The 27,286-nt window shown below is 43.3% G+C and overlaps 1 protein-coding gene and 1 long non-coding RNA gene across 11 annotated transcripts in view; one reads left to right on the top strand and one right to left on the bottom strand.

Moving 5' to 3' along the window:
- FRY (FRY microtubule binding protein) overlaps positions 1 to 27,286 on the bottom strand; it is a 191,417-nt gene that overhangs the window by 127,325 nt on the left and 36,806 nt on the right. For 3 of the 10 annotated variants that reach the window (XM_083436990.1, XM_083436994.1, XM_083436991.1), the window contains exon 1: positions 13,384 to 14,696. The exons of the other annotated variants lie outside the window; for them this stretch is intronic. In XM_083436990.1, the coding sequence (XP_083293116.1) occupies positions 13,384 to 13,453 (70 nt within the window). In that variant the 5' untranslated portion in view covers positions 13,454 to 14,696. Of the gene's footprint in view, positions 1 to 13,383; positions 14,697 to 27,286 lie in introns of those variants that run through there. 10 annotated transcript variants of the gene reach the window in all.
- LOC310676021 lies at positions 1,471 to 8,034 on the top strand. Its single transcript, XR_014510360.1, has 3 exons — positions 1,471 to 1,540; positions 3,145 to 3,211; positions 7,533 to 8,034. It is a non-coding gene; the product is annotated as an uncharacterized lncRNA (long non-coding RNA).

Below are 27,286 nucleotides of genomic sequence, written 5' to 3'. Positions count from 1 at the left end.
CCCTGCAACATTTCTAATGTTGTAAATCCATTTTATGTCCCCCTTCACCTTTCCCCAAACAAATCTAAAAATCCCCATTGTTTTATCCTTTTCATATATAAGAAATACACCAACCCCTTGACCATTCTAGTTGCGTTTCTCTGGATGTCAGTCTGTTCTAAAACCAGGAAATCCCAAGACACAAAGAGATAATATTTCTAGTTTCCTGGTGATTCAGGGCACTGTTTAAATACTTTTAAAACAGAATACCTAAAACCTCTGACCAAAGCTACCAGATTTATTTATTTATTGAGCAACTGTAATTTTCATAACTTGTACCCATTTGTTCTTGCCTCACTCACCTCTGCCTTTCCATGCTGTTGTTGTTTATTTCATTTCTAGACTACCCATTGGCCAAGGTCTTCTGGGTGGTTTACAAAACCTAACAAATGCAATGCAGTATTAACTTCATTCCAGCAGCGGGAAGGCGTTCAAAGGCGTGTCACTCAACAATCAGTAATATCACTAAAGAGCCGTATATTTTAAATAACGTGTAGCCAAACACGCACATGAAAATAAAATGGGAGAAAACAATGCTAAGCACTGTGTGGGTAAAACAACAAACTGATATAATTCATTAGCAATAAACATCACGTGTCACTTGAGAACACTTGTAGTGGGACAACACTTTCCAGCAGGCACAATGACAAGCTATATTGGCATAATGGATTATTATGCCTGGTGTCATGAGATCAGCTCTATGGCACATCCAAAACATAATAATCAATTCTGCAGATACTTCAGAGTGGGGGAAACCCAAAGAAACAAAACTATGTGAGGCAGGAATGTGAAGTAACTGAATGCTTATTTTTATGTCAAGCATATACTGGCTTTGTATCCCACCCTTCAAGAGGCTCAAAGCAACATACATTGTGCTTTTGGGCGGCTGGTGCAATTTTTGGTCTCTCTCAACTACAGTACTGTAGCTATTCAAAAATATATTCTAACGCTGTAACCTAACCTAATGGAGGTTAAAGGTAAAGGGACCTCTGACCATTAGGTCCAGTCGTGACCGACTCTGGGGTTGCGGCGCTCATCTCGCCTTATTGACCGAGGGAGCCGGCGTACAGCCGGCATGACTAAGCCGCTTCTGGCGAACCAGAGCAACGCACGGAAACACTGTTTACCTTCCCACCGGAGCAGTACCTCTTTATCTACTTGCACTTTGACAAGCTTTCGAACAGCTAGGTTGGCAGGAGCAGGGACCGAGCAACAGGAGCTCACCCCGTCGTGGGGATTCGAAACGCCGACCTTCCGATCAGCGAGTCCTAGGCTCTGTGGTTTAACCCACAGCGCCACCCGCGTCCACGTAATTCATTTAAAGCACATTTAAGGCAAGTGGCTTCTGCCAAAGAATCCTCAGAATGGTAGCTAAGGGTGCTGGGATTTTTAACTCTGTGAGGAATAAACTACAGTTCCCAGAATTCTTTCTAAAGTCAAGTGCTTTAAATGCCTGCCAAACCTGCTTTAAATGTGGTGTGGATGCAACAGGAGTCAGTTTGTAAGTCTAGTAGATACGTGGCTTTGAAACACCCAACCCCATATTTGGCTTTAGTTCTCTAGTACTAATAGAATATCCTGTCCATGGGTACGCAAATTAAGGCCCAGGGGCCTGTTCCGGCCCAGTCGCCTTCTCAATCAGCGTGTAGAATGAGTAGAATGTGTGCTTTTATTTAAAATGCATCTCTGGGTTATTTGTGGGGCATAGGAATTCGCTCATCCCCCCCAAAAAAAAAATAGACCGGCCCCCCACAAGGTCTGAGGGACAGTGCTGAAAAAGTTTGCTAACCCCTGCAGCCTGTCCTTCAAAAACCTGCTTTCAACCAATCATTTACCTAAGTACTGAAATCCTACACGCAATTTCCTTCTGGTAATGATAAATTAAGCAAAAAGTAAATCACCATTGTTTCCAGGGCCTTCTGAATGAAAGGTAGCAAAAGGGTGTCGTGGGATTATTTGTTCTAACTATATCGTTCAAAGATCATGCATTACAGTTAAGTAATTTTCTCAACTTCAAAAGGTATTAGTTACAACAGGATTCCTACTTTGTGGAAATTATGATGCTCCGGGATTCTCAGGGGGTGGGGTATGTTATCTGATGCCAGTTAAAAATCTCATTACAAATAATAGCCAGTTGAAGAAAGATTAACCAAGTGTTGGATGGTGACAGTGGGAAAAATAAGTTCTATTTCTTGAAAGCTGTTTCCTGTGGATGTTCTCTTGAAAGAAAGAAAAAAGGCAGAAGAACTGTTATAAGATGGAATTCTACCCAGCAGAAACACTTTTCGCATTGACTCTTGACTTTATTTATTTATCTAATAGAATGTATATAACCATTTGATTGTAAAAACAAACAAAATCCTCCCAGTGGTTTCCCAAAATATAAAATAAAACATAAAAATTATCAATATTCAAAAATATTCAAAAGGTGATTCAAATCAAGAATTGTACCAATGAATCAGCACAAAAATGTTATACGTGTTAATGATGTTCACTGAACCATATAATTAAGAGAAACTTACAACTACTGATTCAATTGGCCCTAAATCAGGTTTCCTCAACCTCAACCCTCCAGATGTTTTGAGACTACAGTTCGCATCATCCCTGACCACTGTCCTGCTAGCTAGGGATCATGGGAGTTGTAGGCCAAAAACATCTGGAGGGCCAAGGTTGAGGAAGCCTGCCCTAAATGGAATGCCTTGATTGGAAACCACTCAGTTCTACAGACCATGTGTAAATCCAGCAGTGCCAATTGTGATGCAGCAATGCCCTACATAACAACACATACTGCCTGGAAACAGAGAGTTGCAAAGTGTAGGTGCTGCCACACTAATAGTATTTTCTCACAAGGATGGAACTAGTATTAAGTGGCACTTGCGGCAGTGACTGTTCCACAGATTGAAGTGGTCAAATGGGCATATATGGGGTAAAGAAAGGAAACCAGTCCCAAAATTTTAAGGGCTTTATATACTAGTAGTAACACTTTGAACTTGCCCTGGTAGCAAATGGGCAACCAGTTTAGATCTTTAAGCGGAGGTGTTATATGCTGACAGGGAGGGGAGGAAAACAGAGACAATGATAAACAAAGAATTTTTTTTATTACAGGTGCTTAGACTTAGTTTCAACAGAGGAGGAGGACTTTGTCGACTGTGGCAAAAGTTTCACAGAAAAGGTAGGCATTGAGGCTGGCTTTGGAGGAAAGGAGACAGCTAGGTTCACATAGGGATTCTGCAAGGGTAAGGGGAAAGACCTTCAGAGAGTTGAGGATGGCAGCCTGGTTTTTAAAACTTATTTTATTCCTATAATTTAATAGGAAGTGTACGAAGAAAGAAACTACCCATCTTTTAAGAAAGGCACTATTACATCAAATTCTAAGTCAGGATCTGTAGTCAACTGATCCAGAGAAATCAGAACAGTTTTTCCCCCGCACTCAAAGGAGGGGATACAGCTGCATCAGTCCTGCAACATCAGGTTAGATATGCCCTAGCCATTGCATGAGAGAGTAAACAAGGAAGTAAAGCAACTGTGGTTCAGACCTACGCAATGTTTATATACCACTCAACTGTAAAAAAAGAAGGAGCAAGCAAACCTCGAAGCAGTTTTATGCAGGTCTAATAGTGTTCAATGGAACTTAGTCCATTCCAGGTTATGTGTCCATAGAATTGCAGCCCCAGATGTTAATTTTTCAAAAAAAAACAAAACCCCAAAACAGCAAACTTCAGACCAAATCATCATGTAGGGAAGATACCCACAAAACTATGAACTTCAATGAGAAACTTTCAAACATGGTGTTCAAAGAAAGAGATTTTGTTAAGAAATGCGTCATATCTATCGAGTGGAAGATTTCACAGCTGAAAATGTGTCCAAATACCAACCTGATTCACATTACAGAACAGCAGAGGTAACTTGCATTATCAGCGCACTAGATAAATATACCTTTTTTAAAGGCACAGAGGTCTATTTAGAATCATGTAACAAGTACTGCCACTTCAGTCAAAGAATTTCCAAACAATCCATTAAAATTATAAACGTAAATCAAGAGCACATCATTTCATAAAATACACACACTACTTAAACACAAACACAATGAATAAGCTGTGTTTGAAGTAGGTTGTTTTTTTTTTTAAAAAAATAACAATTATAACTGACACAGATCACTCATCTATGAACAAGTTAACATAAAAAAGTCCTACTCTCTCAGACCACAGGTTCATCTGGTCCAGCATCTTGTAAGCAGCCCAGAGGCTTCCAGGAAACCCACAAAAGCAAGGCAAGGAGGCAGCAAATCTCTGTGATATTCAGAGGCATAATGTGACCTCTGAACCTGGTGGTCCCATTTTGCCACCATGGGATAGTCAAGATAGGTTCTCCTGTGCAAGTCCCACTGGGATGACTGGAAGGTGCACAACACCACTTCCCTATAAACTGTGGCCACATCCACATACATTTAAATTACCTTTAAACTAAGCATACAACTTCCACCTCAAAGAAGCCTGAAAATGGTTGTTTACCCCTCACAGAGCTACAATTCCTAGCACCCTTAGCAAACTGCAGCTCCCCAAATCCTTTTGGGAAAGCCCACATCCTTTAAATGTGCTTTAAGTATATGTGACCTGTGACCCCGTGTTTAAAGAGCAGCACTTACAATCCATTCAAATCCATCAAGGCTTTCAAAGTATTTATAGCCTTGTATCATCTTTGGGAATATTTTTACTCTAGCACCAGCACAACTTCTTAACATCCCCCCTCCCCCTCTTTCACCTTGTGATATGCTTTGCTGGACTGAAATCCAACAGCGCAGCCCTTAGCAAGTTGAATCTGAAGTAATCCCAAGGTGTCCCAATGGAGCCTGCTCACAAGGAAGTGTGCCTCGCTAGGATTGTAGCCTGTATAAAAACACACTTCTGCTAGCATCTGTTGAACAGTCTTGCATTGAGTCTGAGTGTGTTTGAAAGTTCCAAATGGGCACACAAAATGCTATGCACTCATATGCACTTCAATAATTTTGATGAACTATCGTGAAAAAAAGAGAGAGGAGGATATTCCTGTGGCGTGGCGAAATAGATAGGGAAGAGTTCTGCTTAAGTGTTGTGCACGGTCGGTTAAAAAAGCAGCACAAACCAGCAGGTGTGAGAATGTGGGCATCCTCTTAATCTCTGTTTATAAACATGAAGGGGGAAACAGACAGAAGCAGAGGAGCAGAGGAAAAATGATGGACCGGTACCTGTGAGGGAAGCATTGGTCCACATGATCGTTCATAGGGATATGGAACATAATGGGAAAGCCAACATCTGCTTCACCAGGTCCTATTTACAGAGTGAAATATACTGGAAATACTACACTAAACATATAGAGGGTATAGTCACATAGGGGTTTAGGATTTAATGCAGACTTGTGGCATTTATAGATCATCATCAACAACAACAACAAAAAGTTAGTGAGAACATGATACAGTGGTACCTCGGGTTAAGTACTTAATTTGTTCCGGAGGTCTGTTCTTAACCTGAAACTGTTCTTAACCTGAGGTACCACTTTAGCTTATGGCCTCCTGCTGCCGCCGCGCCGCTGGAGCACGATTTCTGTTCTCATCCTGAAGCAAAGTTCTTAACCCGAGGTACTATTTCTGGGTTAGCAGAGTCTGTAGCCTGAAGCGTATGTAACCTGAAGTGTAGGTAACCCGAGGTACCACAGTACAAGCACTTAAAATGCTGAGTAAAGTTTAAAGGCAATACCACTTGTCTTTCCTCAAAATAACTCTAACAAGTTCTCCTCAGTCCATGTTGTACTTTGCATTCTGCCTATCATAAACTCTTATGTTCAACAAGCATATTGCCTCATGAAGGTGAAATGTCAAAAGAAAGGAAGAATCGGCATTACCCAGCAGGACCAATGGCTGCGACTCTGTATAAGGCAGCTTCTCGTGTTCCTATTAGCCCCTTGGGGACTAATGCAAATAACAAGTCTGCTGTGAAAGGACTCTCTTCACAGACAACCTAGAAAAGCCAGGTCCCTGGGACCAGCATACCCACCCCAGTATGGGAGCACTGCACTGCTTCCATTAGCTAAGTTAGTGACAAGAGGATCTGGATAGCCATTTTGGCATATGAAACGTTAATAAGGCGTGCCTGTGGTTTTCAATGCCATTATTCATTTACAGGGCTGAGAGCAGCAACTGTGAAAGGCATCAGGAAAGTCAGGGAGGTGCCGCCAAAATTACCCACCTGGCTCTTATGCCAACCAATGAACAGTCGTTGTGCAATGTTTACTTCGGAACTGATGAGTAAGATATATGCAGATGTACAAAAGGTGTGGCAGTTAGAGCTGTAGAGAAACATGAATTGCCACTTGCATATGCTGCAGTTTTTGAATTCTGGAAATGTTTGGAGCAAAAGGCTTTTGGGGGAACAACCCGTCTTAAAGCAGGGTGGGCCCAGAGCTCTTTCTTCGTTGGTGCCAAGATGGTGGAACACCCTGCCCATTCCTGTTGGTCTTCTGAAAGACAGCCAAGGCCTACTTTTTTCCCCAGCAAGCAAATTTTTGGCACTGCTATTAAAAATGGCCAGAGCCTGATGCTTTTATACTAAATCTGTTTTTTTTAAAAAACAAACCTGAAATGTTAGTTTACTTTTTCGAATCAATACATTTTATGTATTTTAATATATGCACTTGTTTGCAGCCTTAAAAATTCATTTAAAAAGATGGGATAGAACTCCCAAGATGAAAGAAAATAAAGTCACCATGGGTCTTTTGTACACATGTAAAATTTGTTTGATTTGCTGCTTCCAAACCATGTTCTGGATGTCTAATATGGAATGGCTGCCCCCCCCCCCAATATGGTCCTCTGTTTGGGTCCATGATGCTATTATGACAATGTTTCTCATTTCTAATGATTAATGTGTCAACAATAGCTTATCAGTGAATCCTGCAAGCTCTGTGCCTTCCTCAATGTCCCTCAAATCTCATATAAATATATGTATATAAGAATACTTACGTTCAGTGATTTCAGTAGTCTACTCTGAGTATGACTAATGCCTGAAATTGCCCCATAGTAATAAAAGTATAATTTAAAATCAGAGCACTCAATGCACCCAGCAAGGTGGTCTCGGGCAGTATCCAATGAACACATTCTATTAGCACAACATTTTCCATCTGTGCACCCCCCCCCCACCCAAATAACAGATTTTGGGGGCTGCAGTGGAAGGAGAGAAGGGAGTGCCATTGTTCAAGAAAGGAACCTTGCACTGACAGGAGGCTTACTTACTACATTAGATGCTCCCAGGTAAATGCATATGACTCAAGACTCAGATTGCAATCCTAAACAAATTCATTACTGAGTAAGCCCCACTGAACTCATTGAGGACAACTTCTGAGTAAACCTGCACAGGAGTATGCTGTTATATCATTTAAAAAAGTCGCCATGTTGTCTTTGTCTACATTTTTACGTAGTGAATTGAATTTTTATGGATATATGTATTTATATTCTTCTTTTCAAGGCCCACATCTTCACTTGAGGACTCACATGACAAAACAAAAAAATTCAAATACTAAACAAGCACACACAGTATGAATGGATGCCGTTGTGACTGAACAGATGGGGGATTGGTGCATTAAGATTTCCTTTGGGTTCGAGGCTTCAGATATGCATGAGGTTAAATGAAGGGAACGCTGATATCCTGGTAAAGTATTGATATAAATTAAATAGAAATTGTAATGTTTATATTAAGCATGGATTTATCGGGTTCTTTTTGAATTACTGCGTTGGTATTGACCCGCATTTATTGCTTGCTAATTTATTACTATTAATTTGGAAAATGTTCACTCACCTTTCCTCCAAAGACTTCAGGGCAGGTTACAACAATAAAATGCACACAAAAGCAAGTTACAGTATTGTTTTTACTTTCATTTCACTGATGAATTATTGTGTTTTATTATTATGTTGACGTAGATATAGCAAATTGACTGAAATGTTATGGATATGTTTTGGTTCTTTTTGAAGGTTTGTTATTGTCATGACTCACTTTGAGCTGAATTTTGTTCCCTTTAAAACAAGCCAGTGGTTCTAAAACACATGGCTCCTATAAATTAGGTAAAGGTAAAGGGACCCCTGACCATTAGGTCCAGTCGTGACCGACTCTGGGGTTGCAGCGCTCATCTCGCTTTATTGGCCGAGGGAGCCGGTGTACAGCTTCCAGGTCATGTGGCCAGCATGACTAAGCCACTTCTGTTGAACCAGAGCAGCGCACGGAAACGGCGTTTACCTTCCCACCAGAGCGGTACCTATTTATCTACTTGAACTTTGACGTGCTTTCGAACTGCTAGGTTGGCAGGAGCAGGGACCGAGCAACGGGACCTCACACCGTCACGGGGATTTGAACCGCTGACCTTCTGACCGGCAAGTCCTAGGCTCTGTGGTTTAACCCACAGCGCCACCCGCGTCCCTTCTATAAAATAGGGTTGCCATATTTCAAATAGTCAAAATCTGGAAACTGAGCTTTTGGGGGGCAAAGTTGCTGAGCTTTTTTCAGTTCTGCCCAAGGTTGTTGAGCTTTTTTACTCCCCTGCAAAATCTCAAATGAAAATTGAAGTTTATGAGCTATTTTAAAGGAAATTCACCAAAATCTACATTTGCCATACATCCGGATGGCAACCCTACTATCAAAACAAACTAAAAAAGTAAGAAAGGTATTATAAGCCATAAAACTGGTTATAAAGCCATATTTTAGGAATGGAAGTCAACACAGACTGAATGTTGAGAGTATACGTTGGATATATATTAGGGGTGCACTTCAGGTCTGTCTGTGGACTGAATACCAACATGAATTAACAAAATTTGCGGGTCCTGAAAAGGGGCCATCTTGAATACTCTGGTTTCACCTCAGATCGTATAAATCTTTCGCCTTTTTAATGAAAAGGGGCCATCTTGCACCACATTTTGCCTGCAAAACACTCAATACTTGACCTGACTCGACTCAGTTGGTCTGTCCTATCCACATAATTTCCGGGTATTTTTTGTTTTGTTTTTAAAGGTAATTCAGAATGCCATGAATGTGATTTCCTGTAACCAGTCCCCAACCCGCCCAGTCCTCTACAGGCTTCTACCATCCCTCCAAAAGGGACCAGTTGTTTATCTTCACAAAACATCTGGTCCAACCTGTGTGCATTAGGCTAAATTAGTTGCCACGTGTATATTATTAGCTGAAGCCAAAATGGACTCTTGCTTTGAGGAGTGATTCCTTTACATGATTATGAGTCTGAAATACTTTTCCATTTCATACTGGTGCTTTGAAGTTTCTACTGCAATTATTTGTATGTTTTAATAGATTTAATATAGATAAAAAAGTTTACATTCTATTACTGTTTATTTTTTTAACCACTCCCTTATGCTTTTAGCTCTTTCTGTTCAACAACAACAGCAACAACACAAATAATAATTTTATTATTTATACCCCACCCATCTGGCTGGGTTTCCCTAGCCATTCTGGGCGGCTTACAGTACATATAAAACATATTAAAACATCAAACGTTAAAACCTGCCTTGAGTCCCTGCTGTCAGGGGAAAAGATGGGATATAAAAAAATACAATAATAATCATACTGGGATGGAGAGCCTGTAGCCCTGTGGCTATATTGTTGTACTACAACTCCCATTGTTCCTGAGCACTGGCCATGATGGGAGTTGTGAGTCCAACAGCACCTGCATGGCAGCTGGCTTCACATTCTGAGAAGAGGCAGAGTATAGTGGTACCTCAGGTTAAGAACTTAATTCGTTCTGGAGGTCCGTTCTTAACCTGAAACTGTTCTTAACCTGAAGCACCACTTTAACTAATGGGGCCTCCCGCTGCTGCCGCGCGATTTCTGTTCTCATCCTGAAGCAAAGTTCTTAACCCGGGGTACTACTGTATTTCTGGGTTAGCGGAGTCTGTAACCTGAAGCATCTGTAACCTGAGGTACCACTGTATGTTGAAAGTTAATTCACGTAGACTGCAATCATATAAGTACACTTACTGACTTCAGTGGGGCTTACTCACTAGTAAGACTTGCTTCTGAGTAAACCTGCTTAGGCATGTCCTCCCAGTCACTTAGAAACGCTGTGTGCTTTGAAATATTTAAGCAACGGTTTCAAAAAGCTAACTATTTTTAAATGTCGTTAAAATCTTATAATTGTTACTTACTGTAAATAATTAATTACCGATACAGTACTAGAATGATTTTTGTTTATTAATATTACATTATATTATATTACATCAGGAATCCATTTGGGATGGATGAATGTAAGCTTTGATGCTGATACGTACCAATGCGTCAGCACAAAAATGTTGTACTTGTTAATAAGGGCACTGAACCATATTATTAAGAGAAACGTACGACTACTGATTCAATGGTATGCCTTGACTGATGCTACAGACCGTGTTTAAATCCAGCAATGCCAATTCTTATGCAGCAATGACCTGCATAACAACACTTACCTACTCATTCAGTACAGCTGTACTAAGTTCAGTTTCACATTGTTTTGTCAGGATTCGTCCTGCAGAAGACTTTCAGGGTTTTCCATAATCTCCCCCATGGTCTCTTAGAGCTCTTAGATCATCATATGCAAATATAACAGAACGGGCTAGTTCAGACAATGGTGACCACAGGGCAAAACTGGAAACTTCCACTTCAGTTTTTGTTTAGCTGCAGCTTGCCGTTTCATAGAAACCCAACCAACTTATTAATCTTAACTATTGTTTGATTGAACCAAGCCAATTTCAAAATATGGTTTGTTTCAGACATTAGTTAAGATGGCCCACAGTGTAGGCTGAGATGCAACACTAAACCACAGTTAATCCAAAATGGACACGAAAGCTTCTAACCTCCTCCTTGCAGCCATGCTGGAGGTGAGGGGAGAGTTTACTGTGATGTCTGAACTGACCCACTGTGTCTCAGGTGAGTGATTAGTTGGCTCCTAGCCATGCTGAGACACTGAGAATGACAGCCGAGTAGCAGTATCACATTTTGAGAGGCTCTTGGGTCACAACTTGGAAACCAAAGTTTCCTTTACACCTTTTTCCAAGAACCTATGCTATGACTGCAGCTGTGGAGGCTACAGACCAGGCATACAGAGCCACTGTTCTTCTGTACTCTGCCCTTCCCATGCCCTTGAGTCTCTACAGTATTTAATGGAGAGCACTTTGTAGCAGGGCAGAAACAAGAAAACACAGCAAGCATGGAAAGGAAGTGCAAGGAAGGTGAAAAGAAAGCAAGAAACCTGCTCCAAGTCGGAGTTTCAACTTCCCACCTTGACCTGGTTCCTCTCACCTTGCAATCAACATAATAATGGCTGTTCTCCAAACTCAGGTAGACGTTACTTTTAAAAATAGGCTGCTGCTCAAGCATGAGCAAGCTCACTTGCAATTTCAAACAAGTGGCATTTAAGCCTCACCCCAACAGTCACCACAGGAAACTCTTAAACAAATGTATGGCCCTATCTATGCAAATATGCAGCAACTTCTTATCCATTTCTTTTTTAAACTACTTGATAGATTGGAGTTTTGCCTTTTAGACTTATGACAAAACAAGCTTAAATAAATAAAACAGACTGTATTGTCTATTTCTGATAAGCCTAAATGCACCGAAGAAATGTTTGTCTTGAGAGAATGGCAAAAAAAAGACAGACAGACCATGAATCAATTTCATCGCTATAGAAAATAATTATGTTGAGAAATAAGCGCTCCTCATAATCTCACCTTGTGACATTTGTGTACAGTATGGAAAAGCTGTTCAACTTCTAAGCATCTTTCCAATGAAAGGCTACAGAACTTGATGAAGTGAATGCTGATACATGGCAATAAAATATTCAGCTAATTTTCATTAAGCCTATACCACTTACAGAACAAGTTGAAGAACTACCTTGACTTCACATTACGTGTTTTTCAAAGGAACACAATGTTCCATGACAAAATCCTACCACATTTTATTTTCCCTCTTCTGTAATTCTGGATCTAATATCCATTTAAAATCAATTAATGGTAGCTGAAAAACCCAAAGTGCATTAATGCTGTAATATATTCTAGAAGTATGGAACATGAGAATGATTTTGGAACAGGGCAATTTTTAAAAATGTTGTTGAGGTAACAATATTATCCATGGTGATTTCACAGTTCTCTTATGAAGAAAATTAAGACTAATCTTATAGACTATACTGAGCTATAAAATAGTGCTTATAGATATCATTCACAGATGGTGCCCTTGATATATCAATTACAAACTGTAATATCCTGATGTATCTAAAATAGGTTTTTTAGATTTATAATCAGGTACTGTAATTAGTACCACACTAAAAGTACAAATCTTAAATCCATCATATGTCAGAGTTGCTTAATAGCAAATATAGCCTAGCTGTATTTTTCTAGAGAGAATGTGCATTTCAGAAGTCGGTGGAATCTGATGCTGTTCGTGTTTGCTGACGTAATAGAGGCATGAGCTGGACACATTTTTAAAATGAAATTTCACATTACTTAAAATCACGAGTTGACAGCCTAGAGGCCTGATTGACTTTGCACTTTTTGTCAGCATTCTTGACATTTGCTGATCTTTATTATGTAACGTTCCCACCATATTCAAAAACTAGAATAAGATGCCATAGAGGACAATGGTGCATCAGCAATACCAAGCCCTGCAATAGTGGATAGCTCCAAACTCATTTGTTTACATTCTGCAGCTCTCTCATTTGGTTCAAGAAGAAAAGCAGGCTCCTTCAATGCAAATATAAAACAAACAATAAAACCACAAAAAAGGGAACTGACAATCTTTTACTGCCTGGATTTATTAAAGAAAACACACGTAAGAAAACCTGGAACATTATTTGTCCTATTTTCCCTACATATGCAGCACCGGATCAGACAAACACAAAACATGTCAATCTGCATGTAGGAAAACAGTCCTCGGCAAACATTATAAATGAAGTGAGGCTGAACAAAACCAGTCAAAAGCATTTAAGGAGGAGAGGCGGGAATTACCCTGCCCTGTCCTCATCCAGACAGAGAGAGGCAGATCCAGGAAGGAGCCTAATTTGAGAATTAAATCAAGTAAAATCAAGCATAATCCCATTACCCTCCTTCCACTTAAAGGAAGGCTATTTAACCTTCTTGATACGTCCATGGACTGAAACAGCAGTGCTTCCCCCTCACACAAACGCCCCTAAAAAGAGTGTTGTTGGGGTGGGGGGGAGCGCCTTGGTTCAAACTGGCCCTCACAAAGCTACCAGCATTTGCTCTTCTTCCCTTGCCCACAATATTGCCTTGGAGACAAGATATTGGGAAGAGGAAGGGAGCTCGGGGTGGAGGCAAAAGCTAGCTGTACTCACTATTGCTCCAGGATTTCAGCAGATATTTGATGCTGATTTCAAAGAAGCCGGAATCCTGCTGGCTGGCCATGTCTGCGGCATACAAAGAGCCTCCCCTCCCGGAGCAGCTCGAGTGGCAGGTACTTTTTGCCGGCGAGATGGGACTGTCACCAGCTAGTGATGTAAACGGAGGGGGTCAGGGGAGGAAATGAAGTCTCTGCAGAGCCTCTCTCCTTCCGCTCCTGAGAGCTGCTGCTGGTGGTGGTGCTGGTGGTGGTAGCTGCTTGCTGCTGCTGCTGTTGCTGCTGCCTCTGCTCTCCCAATCGGCGCCAGCAAGCGACACCCCCCCCCCCGCGCCCCGGAGGAGATGCCTGCCCCCCTGGTCATCCTTTAGGGGGGGTTGCTTCTGCCCGTCGCCATCGCGCCCTGCTCGCGCGCCCAGGCTCTCCTCTCCCCTCGGAGCTGCGGCAGAAGCGCAGGGTGTCGCGGGGAGGGAGAGAAACGCACGCAGACGCAGCACCCGAGCAGCGATCGGAAGGAAAAACACCTCTTCCTGCCAAACGCCCAGCGAGCAGATCCGCCACTGCGGGCAGGTTCGGGCTCCTGCTGCGCACAGCCTCGCTCTCTCTCTCTCCTCCGATCCCAGCCTTGGGTGAGCCGGGGTGGCGCGCTTTTGCTTTCCTCTCCTCGCCGGCTGGTCAGCTGCTTCCCTCTCTCCAAGAGCGGCGGCGGCGGCGGCGGTGACAACAACAACAACAACGCCTTCCTCGGTCCAACTGCATCACGCTGCGGTAAAGGCAACGCTGCACCCATCCGCTGGATGTGCAGCGGAGGAACCTCTCCCTCTCTCTCTCCCCACCCCTCCCTCCACTTTTATTATTATTTTCCCCCCTGCTAGGGTCGCAGCTGCCTCACTTGTTTGGGTGCCTCTCTCCCCGCACCAGACAAGTCGCGGCGGCGGTTGTTGTTACCATTTTGTCTCGAATCGAGGTTTTAAAGAGACATCAGCCAGGCAGGAGGAAGAGGAGGCAGTTTCTGCTAAAAGCAGCTTCCTCGCGCGTTGCCCGCTAAGCCGGAACATCCCGGATCGAAACCTGATCCCGGATTCAGCCCCAAATGACTCGCAACCCTGCTGGGGACCAAAGCCCCCTGGACCCTGCCTTTGGACAAAGTAATCATTTGTTGACACAAGGCTCTGAGCATGGAAGGGGCGAAGGGAAAGGCTTGCTTGGGTCCTTCATTGCTCCTGCAAGTCATCTTGGGCACCATGTACAGGCAGTGTACGTTTTTGGCACGCTGCTGCTAAGCAAATTTTTTATTTTTATTTTTAGGTAGGTCGCAGTGGTGTGCGAAAATGGCTGGTATTGCACAGGCGGGCCTGCATGCAACCAGCTCACCACACAGAGAGGGAAGAAATCCTACAGTATGTTTCCGCAGTTTCTGAAAGGTTTCCAGCTGCCCCTGCAAGCTTGTCAGCTAGGCACTGAAGACATCACGCCTGATTTCAATAGAGCATCCATCCCAGGGCCCGGGATTAGGATATAGCACCGTCAACATATATATGGTGCTTTGCAGGAGTAAGCAAATAAAATCAGGCCTTTTTGTCTCAAAAGGATTACAACCTACATTACAGCAGTAAGCAGACATCAGAGGGAGAGAAGGGGGGGGGGAACGGGAGGGATAGGAGAGGACAACTTATTTTACCAGAATAATCCACCTCTCTCTTAACTCATAGTCTCTAGATGTTGCTGGCCTGCAACCCCCATCATCTGCAGCCAGCACAGCCAGTAGGAGTTGTAGAGTCTCAGAATTACTGTACAGAGTTGGAAAGAACCACAAGGGTCTAGTCCAACATGGGGCTCAAACACATGACCCCAAGATTAAGAGTCTCATGTTCTGCTATCTTTGTACAATAGGCTCATTTCTACACACATTCATACACGCCTTTCTATCCACCACCCAGGCAAATAATCATCATCAGAGCTCGAGGACAAATTCCAGCCAGGCAAAAACACCCAAACCAGGGCAAGTGAAAGGTCTGGCTGGGGAGGGAGTGTAGCCTGGGGAAAGTCCCAAGGGCCAGATAGAGAGGCCTTAATATTAAAATGATAACACCCTGCTTTGGATAGGACTCACCTCTCTCTCATACACCCCCCCTAATTTTAAGCATGCTTACTTGGAAGTAAATCCCGTTTACATCAATGCAGTTTAAAGTGCAATCCTGTTGTAACATTGGCTGTCCCATTATTGTAAATGGGTTTATCATTGTGGTTTAGTAAAAGGGATGTTGGATAAGGTTCAAGAACCTGGCAACACAACCTTATTTCTCTTAATGCTGGAGTGGATGCTTCCTAGTAGCCAATTCACCTGCGTGGGTGGAGACTCGGACCAATGCTTTGGAAGAAGTTGTGTACCATTGGAAGAAAAAGGTGATTTGTTGTTAGAAGTTGCCGAGAGTTTGTAGCTTGTAGGTGAAACGGTAAGTGCAGCCTTCCCAGGCAGGGGGAGGAATGGGCTACACAAGGTGCTCTCTGTGGATTTGTTGCTTGCCTGAATGAGTACCTACTTGTATATCATAAATAAAGCAAAATACTACCAAGAGACGGCACATCTCCAGTGTTCTCTCAGTCGAAGGAAACTAAACCTGCTATGTCTCACTCCTTGAAGAAGGGGATTAACAAGTAACACTGTTCTCAGCGTGAGAAGGTCAGGGTGCAGAGGACCCCATTGTGTTGTGCCTACAGCAACCCACTAGGCCACATGACGCATGCTACAGCTGCCAGGAGTTGGCACCGCTTGGTGGAGCTGCCCTGCTTGCTGACCAAGAGGAAATGCAGGGGATGGGAATCTGATGAGCTGGATGGAGGAGAGGAAATGGGAGTATGATGGCCTGGCCTAACTCCACCCTCTGCAAGTCGCAGGCAAGCAGAGGAGAGAATTCACTCACACATATTTGGACACTTCAATTTAGGGGTAATAGTGGTCCTCCCAATTTTTGCTGAGCTCCATCTCCCATGAGCTCCAGCCAGCATGGTTAATGGTAAAAAATAAGGAGTAGGGTAGTCCAACAAGATCTGGAGGACCACAGATTAGTCCCCAAGCAGGACTGCACTCTCGAGCAAATCTACTTAGGAAGAGGGCCTTCATGTAATAGTAAGTGCCTTCAAACCAGTTGTTAACACCAGAACCACTGATCATTTATAAAATAGCCCCAAAGTATACCAAACCATTAAAATATGGTTTGTAAACATAATGCCATGTAGTGTGCAAGTGCTACGAAACCAGGAAGACAGAGAGCCAAACTGCATATCACATGAAAATACATGTGCACAAACCCCAGCTGCTGCTTATACACCAAAGCATCCCTGGAAGAAATGGAGAATGGTCCACTAGGGTAAGTGGGGCACTGCACCATCAGCCTGTCTGTCCTCATCTGGCCACACCAGCCTGCCTACTTATAGCTGATCATTTCACTCGCTCAGGCTCCACCCACTGCTGGTCTCCCCTGCCTTATGGGGTACCAGCAGCCCCCACTGCTTGGGAGGGAGCAAAACTCAGAAGTCAATCAGCAGGACATATGCTTAACCCTTTTCTCTTCCAGCTGTATTTCCCCCCTGGAGGAGGAGGAGTTGAAGCAGTCCTAGGGCTTTCATTTCCCTGGTTCCATCCTGGCCTCGGCACTGAATATTAAAAGCAGAGACATTTCCAGTTTTAGGCTAGTCAAGAGTCAGAATTTACAGCAGCAATTCTAGTAGGGATCTTTATGCACAGAGGGGTTGATAGTTAACGAAAAGCAGCTGTTAATTGCGACAAAACTTCCAGACTTCTAAAGCATTTTATCATGCTTCATAGAGGAACGATAGCGATCAACAATGCAAACTATGTTTACATGTTTAATAATTACAATATTTATTATGCTGTTCTCATACCTCAAGGAATTGTTTCAGGGAAATGTTACTGAACAGCACAGGTTTCACAGAGCTGCAAGTCCAGTTCATATCCAAGAACAATCTTGCAAATGACTAAGAGATTTTGATCACCAAGTTGACCATGAAGTAATAAATATCTTAGAGAGAAAACCTCGGAATTTAATTAGAGATTAGAAATAAAACAAATTACCAGCAGAATTCAATGGGGCTTACTTCAGTTACTCGGAACAAGTACTTACTTGAGGTAGGAAGCACTGATTATAGAGCAAGTCATGTCCAAAGCAAGTTCCAAACAACAGAATCTTATGTGTTTGCTTTAGCTGATATGGCAGAAACAATATACTGCACCACAGCAACTACAGTGGTACTTCGGGTTACATACGCTTCAGGTTACAGACTCCGCTAACCCAGAAATAGTGCTTCAGGTTAAGAACTTTGCTTCAGGATGAGAACAGAAATCGTGCTCTGACGGCGCGGCAGCAGGAGGAGGCCCCATTAGCTAAAGTGGTGCTTCAGGTTAAGAACAGTTTCAGGTTAAGTACGGACCTCCGGAATGAATTAAGTTCTTAACCTGAGGGACCACAGTAATAGCACATCAAACACGACTAAGCCAGGCATCATAGAGGCACACAAACTGAAGCCATTGCCCATTCTTAGGGTGTCAGGCTGTGTGACTAGGCCCGTTCCCTAAAGTCACACAAAATACTTATATATTGTTGCTATCTGTGCAGCAGCAACTATGGCAACCTTTGTATCATCACTTCAGTCTTGAAACCTGATGCTATGAGCTACAGCAATGGTAGGGCCGGCCGAAGATACTTTGCTGCCTATGGCAAACAGCAAAATGACACCTGCCAGCATGATCTGAAAAACTTACAATGAGTATTCACAATAGCTGACCTAAAGTGTCCAGTTGTTACTGGCTATTTTCTGCTTGTTTTGTATTGATTATAACCTGATATGCTCATACCCTGTCTTATGTTCATGTGTGTACGCACACACTCCAATAAGCATATATACAAAGAAAATGGCACCCATATACAGGAACTGACTAGAGCAGCTGTTGAAATGTACTTCAACACTGGTGATGGGACAGCATTTTCCACCACACTGGAAGACAGCAAAGTAACAGAGGATGCAGGGTGTAATGCACACAGCTATATTATCCAATACCTCACCACTGCTCAGCACTTTAGCTGTGGACTGGAGTTTTAAGAGTGACCATATATAATAGGTAAACATAGGTTAAATACAAAGGACATTCTTTGAGGTCATGTGTCAAGGGGTGCACAGAGCCTAAACAAGTGCAAACCATCCATTTGAATGTTACGTATACAGTGGTACCTCGGGTTACATATGCTTCAGGTTACAGACTCCGCTAACCCAGAAATAGTACCTCGGGTTAAGAACTTTGATTCAGGATGAGAACAGAAATTGTGCTCCGACAGCGCAGCGGGAAGCCCCATTAGCTAAAGTGGTGCTTCAGGTTAAGAACAGTTTCAGGTTAAGAATGGACCTCCAGAACAAATTAAGTACTTAACCCGAGATACCACTGTATGCTTGAAATGTGTGAGAATACACAACTCCCTCTTGTGGTCAGAACTGGCAGCTGAACAGTCCTGTCCTTTTTAATTGCTCAAATGCATGCCTGGTTCGCTCTCTGTTCTCTGTCTTGGTGTTTTTTCATTTTCTGTTTGTACACTGGTGTAACATCCTGCTGTTACCCAAGTTACAGCCTTGCTACCTTGTCAAGTATCTTGCAAGATGTTTTTCACTAGCTAAGTGAACAGTGCTGGGTTACCTGACAGGCAGGCTAAGCCCATGTTTGGGGCACTAGCAAAGCAAGGGCACATACACAAAATTAGGAATTTTTGGTTTAAAAAAGAATTTGAAGAATAAGCTTTTAGAATGCTTTTAGAATGGAAGAAGCTTTTAGAACAGAACATATTCATGCCATGTGCTGCACACACTCCAAATCTGGTTGGCCACAGTGCTGTTGACTGTTGTCCAGTTTTTCTCAACAGTGATTTTATACTGGAAAGTATAGCTGAAGACCAATTACAAAGAAGAGAAACTAAAGGGGAGGCAGAAAACATTGCAAACAAGATGCAAGAACTAGAGTTTGTGTTCATGTTGACTATGTGAAATTAAATTTTACAACAGAGCAGTGCATTTCAACCCTGAAATGTAATCCATTGGGTTATTTGCTTTTCGGAAAGGGAGATGCAGTGAGCAATGGAATTAACTAAGGCTGGAGGGAGTGAGAGGAGCTGGCGAAAGAATTTAGGGTTTCAGCAGAGAATGTGAAAAACATTGTCCAAATGCAGATAGACAGCAGGTCTATCTACTGAGAAACAACAGAAGGGCAAACAGGAGAAGAAGTTTATTGGAGCTGGGTTTACTCAAGCCCACCATCACACAGTCACTAGGTCAACCAGTAAAGGTAGGCCTGTTCTCTGATGCTAGTTATATATGCATATTCATTAATTCATTCATTCATTTCAAGCCTTCACTTTGCCCCTCTTGGAAAAATTCCCGTGGACAGTAGTGCATAACACCCCAAACACTAACAAGGCAAGCTGAGCTATGCTAAGCATGAACCACGTGGCCTGAATTTTCAGTATTCAAGCATTGCCACTTGAAATGCAAATGTGCAGTGTTACCTGAATTAAGTAGTTACTTACCCAGGCGCAGATAACTTTCCACCCATAAGCACAGTGAAAAGAAACTCAACCACTTTTACAACCCTGAATCAAATTATGGATACTTGCTATGGCCACAGGAGAAACAGAAACACTGTGTAAAAATCTATGTACAGTGGTGCCTCGCAAGACGAAAAGAATCCGTTCCGTGAGTCTCTTCGTCTAGCGGTTTTTTCGTCTTGCGAAGCAAGCCCATTAGCGGATTAGCGCTATTAGCGGTTTAGCGGCTATTAGCAGTTATTAAAGGCTTAAGGGATTAGCGGATTAGCTGCTAAAAGGCTATTAGCAGCTTAGTGCCTTAGAAAAAGGGGGTGGGGAGCAGAAAAAAACCCCAGGAATCGCAAGACATTTTCGTCTTGCGAAGCGAGCCCATAGAGAAATTCGTCCTGCGAAGCACCTCCAAAACGGAAAACCCTTTCGTCTAGCGGGTTTTCCGTTTTCCGTCTTGCGAGGCATTTGTCTTGCAGGGCACCACTGTACTTGCAATAACTGTTGTTTTTAATGTTTAAATGCAGACCCTATAGAGTTCTGTATATTATTATTATTATTATTATTATTCTTATTCTTATTCTTATTCTTATTCTTATTCTTACTATTGCACCATTTGTTTGTAAGAAATATGCCACTTGGAGGCAGCACAGTGGCATTAAAAGCTAATCCAATCAACAGCAGGAAAATAGGGGTGAATGATTTACAGTAGTCTAGGCTGCGAATTGTGTCAACATCAAGGCACAGAACTGAAGTGGCTGCTTTCATTTTGCTTTCTCTTTATACATACATAATTTTATTTGTATGCTACCTTTCCATAGTTAAAACCATGCTCAAGGCAGCATACAACATGAAAAAAATACATAATTACAAACATAGCAAAAGTAGTCATAAACAATAAATAAGCATAAAAAAGTCCAAAACCAAATTATTACTGTATTTATTAAATTCTGAATACCAACCTCATTATAATTCCACATAAATAAGAAGATCCAAAATAAGGATACAAAAAAATACTATCAATAACAGCAACAACTCTCCCCCAACATAAACTTCTCTAAACAATACCCAGGCCAACAGTCTGTTCAGCAGCCTCAGCTTTTGCAGGGGGAGTCAGGCAAACCAGTGATGTTCAGTGTGAAAAGCAATAGGTAGCAGCTTGGAAGGCACTTCCTTCCGTTCATTGCCCAAAACATGAACGTTTATGAAAAGAGAAACACGTACCAGAGTTTGGCTCAGACACCTTGAATTTTGCATCTTCAAAATACAGGAAGGGAGGGCAAAACAGCTGCCTGCATAGTGGGTCCTACACTAGTTTCAGGATCCCATGCCCCTTTACTCCATATCTGCCCCCTTGACCACTTCAGTCTGTGGAAATGACATTTTTGCATGTGCCTCATAATGTCTGTTTCACATTTGCAAGGAATCAAGACTTTCAGTATAGCAGAAGCTCCACTCTGCAACTCCCTGCCCATTAATATTAGGCCAGGATTTTTGCTGAACTGTTTTCCAAATCTGCTAAACACTTGTTTGTATAGGCAATCATCCCCAGACATGCAGCTGGAACATGGAATTTTTATTACATATGTTGTTTTAAAACTGCTGTTATTATTTATTTATATTATTTGTTTGTTTGTTTGTTTATGATAAATGTCATATAGATTTTTAACATTTGATCTTTTTAGTAGTATCTTTAATGAACCCAGCCAGATACACAGGGTATAAATAATAAAATTTATTATTACCATTATTATTATTATGCTTTTATGTGAATGGCTTAGAAGTTTCTGTTGATTGAGTAGTATATAAATATTATTGCCAAATATGAACTAACTAACTAACTAACTAAATAAATAAATAAATAATGTCCACTGTTCAGCTTAAGCTGAAACAGTCACATGCTCAGTACAATGTATTATCTCAAACATTTATATCTGATTTCCTCACTTTGAAAACAAGGAAGCAGGAGGTTCTGTTTCTATTTTCTAGATTTCTAAATTTGTCATACAGGGCAGGCCCTGAACCTCTTTTTCCTTTTACTGAAGGGGTACAGTTAGGGTTACCCCAAAAAGCCCTAAAAACTGTTTGTGAATCCCCCCCCCCCAGCCAGGCCTCGGCGTACGCATTTTAAAAACTGCAATTTCCTCTGAGACAAAAAGCACAAGCTAAGCAGTCCTCTTTGTAACAAAAACGCTGTAACAAACCTAGAGCTGAGAACAGAAAACCTTTCGGGTTCCCAGATCTAAGCAACCTTGTCCTGGTACATTGATTTGCAACATACTTCCGGGAACAGAACCAGGGAACGAAAAAAGCAACATTCTATGTAAAAAATCTGTGAAGGGGGACAGGGAAAAAGGGGTTTGAAAAAAAGGATAAAACCTGCTTGTAAAATGTTTTCGGTGCGGCCTGTCTTTTGTGAACTGAATCACACAGGTGCCTCTGCCCCTCCGGATGGCAGAATAAAACGCTCTTTCTCTGGATTAACCCCTTGGTGTCGTTTGGCTCCTTTTGTCTCTGCTCGGGTGCAACAATTATTCCTACCCGTGGATTAAAAAGGCTACATATTTCTGGTGCGTTGGCCGGGAAAAGCACGTTCCCCGAGATCGAGGGACAAAGAGGTCCAGGGCGTCACTGCAAGGCGAGCAGCTCAGGATCCTGGGTCAACAGTTCCAGCGCGCATCCTGCCATCTTTGTGGGAGGGACTGGCCACCCGTTCCTGAGTGGACACGCGACAAGTGACGGAGAGAAAGAGCAACGGCCGTGCAGAAAGAAGGTACCTCGAGGAACAAGGTAAGCTCCACAGGGATAGGTGGGAGCAATAAGAGAGTCTGATCAACTCCGCCAGCAGGGTAGAAGAAGTGCCACTGGTTTTGGTATTGCCCAGAAAAGCAGCAAAAAGGGTGCTGCAGGGCGCCGGTCGAAGTCTAAGCGCTGCCGGTTATGGTTGGTTTTGTGTCCAGAAGAAGCAGTAGAGTGCTCTTGGGCCCCGGTCGAAGTCTAAGCGCTGCCGGTTATGGTTCTTTTTGTGCCCAGAAGAAGCAGTAGAGTGCTCTTGGGCCCCGGTCGAAGTCTAAACGCTGCCGGTTGTGGTTATTTTTTGGGGGAGGAAAGGGGATTGGGGGAGGTGCATGAGTTTTTGTTTTGGTTTTTTTCTGAATGTGCGTGTGGGGACACTCCAGTGAATGTTTTGAGTGTGTGAGACGTTGAAAGCAACGTCCGGCCTGTGACTGAGTGAGAGAAAATAACGTTAGGAGGGCTGAGTGTCCCAGTGTCCCAGTGTCCCCAGGATCCCAGAGTCATGGGAAATAAAAGCAGTAAAACAATTCTTGAGACACCACTACAGAGCTTTCTGGAAAACTGGAAAAGTGCCATGAAAGCAGAAGAGTGGGGATGTAAACTCAAAAAAAGCAGACTCCAACATTTATGTGAAGTTGACTGGCCTTCATATTTACCAGAATGGCCTCCTGGAGGATCCTTTGATCCAAACTTGGTCAACATTTTATGGAGTAACATTTTCAAGGCCCACACAGATCAGATTCCCTATATTTCTATCTGGAAAGCCAATGTGGATCAAAATCCCTCATGGCTTCGGAAAAATAGAATTGTGACTGCCCAAGTCAAACTGTGTTCAATACAATTATAAGTTTGAAAAAACAGCAGTCTGGCCAGTCCCAGAAGAACAGTCCCAGAAGAAGAGGAGGAAGGAATAATAATTTGCACCCTCCACCCTATGCAGCAACTGCACCAGGGCTAAACGAGGTTCCCCTTACCCAACCCCCTTTTGATGCAAGCAAGGAAGGTGAAGAGGAAGGTGATGATGTTTGTGATGAAGATGACTTCAGAAAAACTCTAGATAAAGAGATAAGATGGACTAGTAAGCAGTCTGACAGAGTGATCCAGTATGTAGAACCGTTTAAAACAGAACTGGATGTGGCTTCTTGGTTCTAGAAGCAGCACAATGCAAGGATGTGAATTGGCAGACAGAAAGAAACAGAGCAGAAGGCTTTGAGAGCCACATAGGACAGAACTGTTAAAAAAGAGACAATTAAACCCAAGGGATTGAAAACCCTGGGATTACAATACTGACCATTGAGAAAATCCGCAAGATACATGCCCTCTGGGCAGCGGACAATACTGATGTTGCAATTGGGGTAGCTAAAACTCCACTTTGATGGCCCACCCACTGACTGTACGACCCCCTGTGGACCCCCTGGTACAGGACCACAGACCTCCAAGCACCCTTAATCAGAATCCTTCTTTCGAAGAGGACCCAGCCAAAATAATTAGGGGTTTGTCTTCAAGCAGCCAGAAAGCCAAAAATGCAAGAGGGTGTCCACGGGAGGGAAAGAAGATGCCTAGGGAAGAAACCAGTGCACCATCTGCAGGCAAGAGGGTCACTGGGAAATGGAATGCCCACAGGCCCCACGCCGACACACCCCACCCCCACAGGCTGGGAACAATAAGATTTCTCAAAAATGATTTCTTCTCATCTCTGTTCTTGCTAAAAGACTGTTGCAGCTAGAAGCAAGTAACAGGACATCAGCTTTTTTTTTTTTTCCCCTTGTGCCAGGCGCTTGGAGGTAGCTTCAGAGCGTTATCTCTTGGCTGCTATCCCAAGAGGAAAATGCTGCATTCTCACCAACCAGCTACCCTGAACCCCACACTCTCTGGATTTACGGTTCAGCCAAAAAAAACCCAGAAGGCCAAGGGTTACCCACCCCCCTTGCCCCAAGCACTAACCTGAGGAAAGTGACTTTCTTAAAAGCAAGTGAATGCTTTCTGTGAACTTTGTCAAGTTTTTCTTACTCTGAAAAAGGAGCTGCAGCATAACATAGGAATTGATACTTTGAGGAATTTGAAATTTTGCCAGAAGCAAGGGAACACATTGGACACTAGCAAACTAGGCAGATGAAAACTGAAATTTGCAACATGGCTTACAGGCCACAAGAGCTCTGAAACTTAGAGCACACGAATGAGACCTTTAAAAAAAAATTTCAGCTGGCAAAACTAAACCCAAGGAACAGAACTGTTAACCCCTTGCGAAGTTTCCTGCCAAGCATACCCTTTTGAATTAATGTTTGCTACGCCTATACCTTTAGGTGCAAATGCTATCTGTCAATGTACAGTTGTTCTGCCGTGTGTTTCTTTTTCTCTTCTCTTGACAGGTAAACCGGCCAGAGGCTGTCCTGTTTCTCTACAGCTGTTAAAGTCACCAACACCTGTGACACCTGATGTGCACTGGCCCCTTCGACTCACCCCAGACGCCCAGACATCGCTCCAGCCTTGTTGGAAGAGACCCAAGACGTCCAACGCCTACCAGACGCCCCGACGCCCCCAGACTACAGCCCTGCTCACGTCACTCCGGAAGCTGACGTTTTGCACGGATTGAAAGGGGACATTTTCTTTTCTTTCCTTTTGCATAACTGAACTTTATTGAAGGTATCTGCACCTGATTTGCTTTACGCCACCCCTGCAGAGGAGAGTGTCTAGTGGGTCTTTTCTTTCAGCGTGATTACACCCCAGCCCACTCTCTAGCACTTACCTAAGCCCCTCCACATGCATACAATGGCTCAAATACGACTGTGGGTCCCCGTGCTGGTATTTCTGCTGCCTTTGACCTTTGATATGCCAATACCACTCACAGTGACCAGACAACTGCTGCAATCATGGGGGGCCCCACCACACATATAATAAGTGGATTCAGGTTGCTGAGATGGTTGCGTTCTCTGCAAATCGGACCAATTGTGCCGTTTGCACTCTGGCCCCTGTAGATGCTCTGGGAGGAATGCCACTCCTCCCTGTGCCTTGGAATGAATCCTTGGTTACAACTCCACTTGTTGCCTTCCAGCCTCTGGGCAACCATTCTTCTTTATGGAATCATTCCGTCCCTTTCCAGGTTCTCAGGATCACTGGCTGCCTTTGTGTCAACAAATCAAATGACGCCAATGACGCTCAGACCTATGTGGGCACTTCCCACTGTGATCGTACCTTCCCAGCCCCAACTGACATGCCTGAGTCCAAGACAGGAACTTTTTCTGGTTCCAAATTGACTGCATGCCTGGCCCGCTTGCTGACAGGCACCATATCTGCCCATGGTCAGGACGTTTACTGGGTGTGTGGCAGAAAGGCCTATCATGCCCTCCCAAGAGGATGGTATGGGGTCTGTTTTCCAGCCTACTTAATACCCCCCATGTGGATTCCTGACCAAATACCCTCTGCACCCCCTAGAAGGAGGCGTTCGGCTGACCTGGCAACACTTGCAGGTGGCAGCTCCCAGAATTGGGGCCAAAATCAGTGGCCTCCGGAAAGGATACTGGCCCATTATGCTCCAGCCTCTTGGAATCGGGGAGAGAAAATCTCTGGGGCAAGGGGGCCAATCTATAACTTGAACCGCATAATCAGACTCCAGGCAGTGGTAGAGATTGTTGCTAACACGACAGCCACGGCCCTTAGGCTAATTGCCACGCAATTGGATGAGACACGCAATGCGTTTCTCTCAGTCCGATTGGCGTTGGACTTTCTCCTGGCGCAACATGGCGGCTTTTGTGCAGCATTAAATCTCACCGGTGGGGCCTGTTGCTTTAACATCTCTGATCATGGTGAGGCCATTCGCAAGCAGGACTTGAAACAGTGGCCCATATTCCTATCCAAACCTGGGAGGGATGGGACATGTCATGGCTTGACTGGTTGCCAAAACTAGGATGGATAAAAGGCCTGTTTTTGCTGCTGCTTGGCCCACTTTTCATTTTGCTAATTTTTTGCTTTTCTGTACCTTGCTTGCTGCAATGCTTGCATACAATGACACGCAATATGATTTCTCGCATGCTTCGCCCCCAGATTATAGCTCTGACCCGAGAATATCAGCCTGTGCCTTCCTGGGACGAGCCTTTTTGAGAAAAAGGCTGTCCAAAATTGAGAGGTATGGAATGAAGGGGTACAGTTAGGGTTACCCCAAAAAGCCCTAAAAACTGTTTGTGAATCCCCCCCCCCCAGCCAGGCCTCGGCGTACGCATTTTAAAAACTGCAATTTCCTCTGAGACAAAAAGCACAAGCTAAGCAGTCCTCTTTGTAACAAAAACGCTGTAACAAACCTAGAGCTGAGAACAGAAAACCTTTCGGGTTCCCAGATCTAAGCAACCTTGTCCTGGTACATTGATTTGCAACATACTTCCGGGAACAGAACCAGGGAACGAAAAAAGCAACATTCTATGTAAAAAATCTGTGAAGGGGGACAGGGAAAAAGGGGTTTGAAAAAAAGGATAAAACCTGCTTGTAAAATGTTTTCGGTGCGGCCTGTCTTTTGTG

Source organism: Podarcis tiliguerta (assembly GCF_965153285.1).
Source record: "Podarcis tiliguerta genome assembly, chromosome: 4".
In the NCBI taxonomy this organism is placed as follows: Eukaryota; Metazoa; Chordata; class Lepidosauria; order Squamata; family Lacertidae; genus Podarcis; species Podarcis tiliguerta.
Note: the sequence above shows the minus strand (reverse complement) of the source record. Positions and strands in the feature narration are given on the sequence as shown.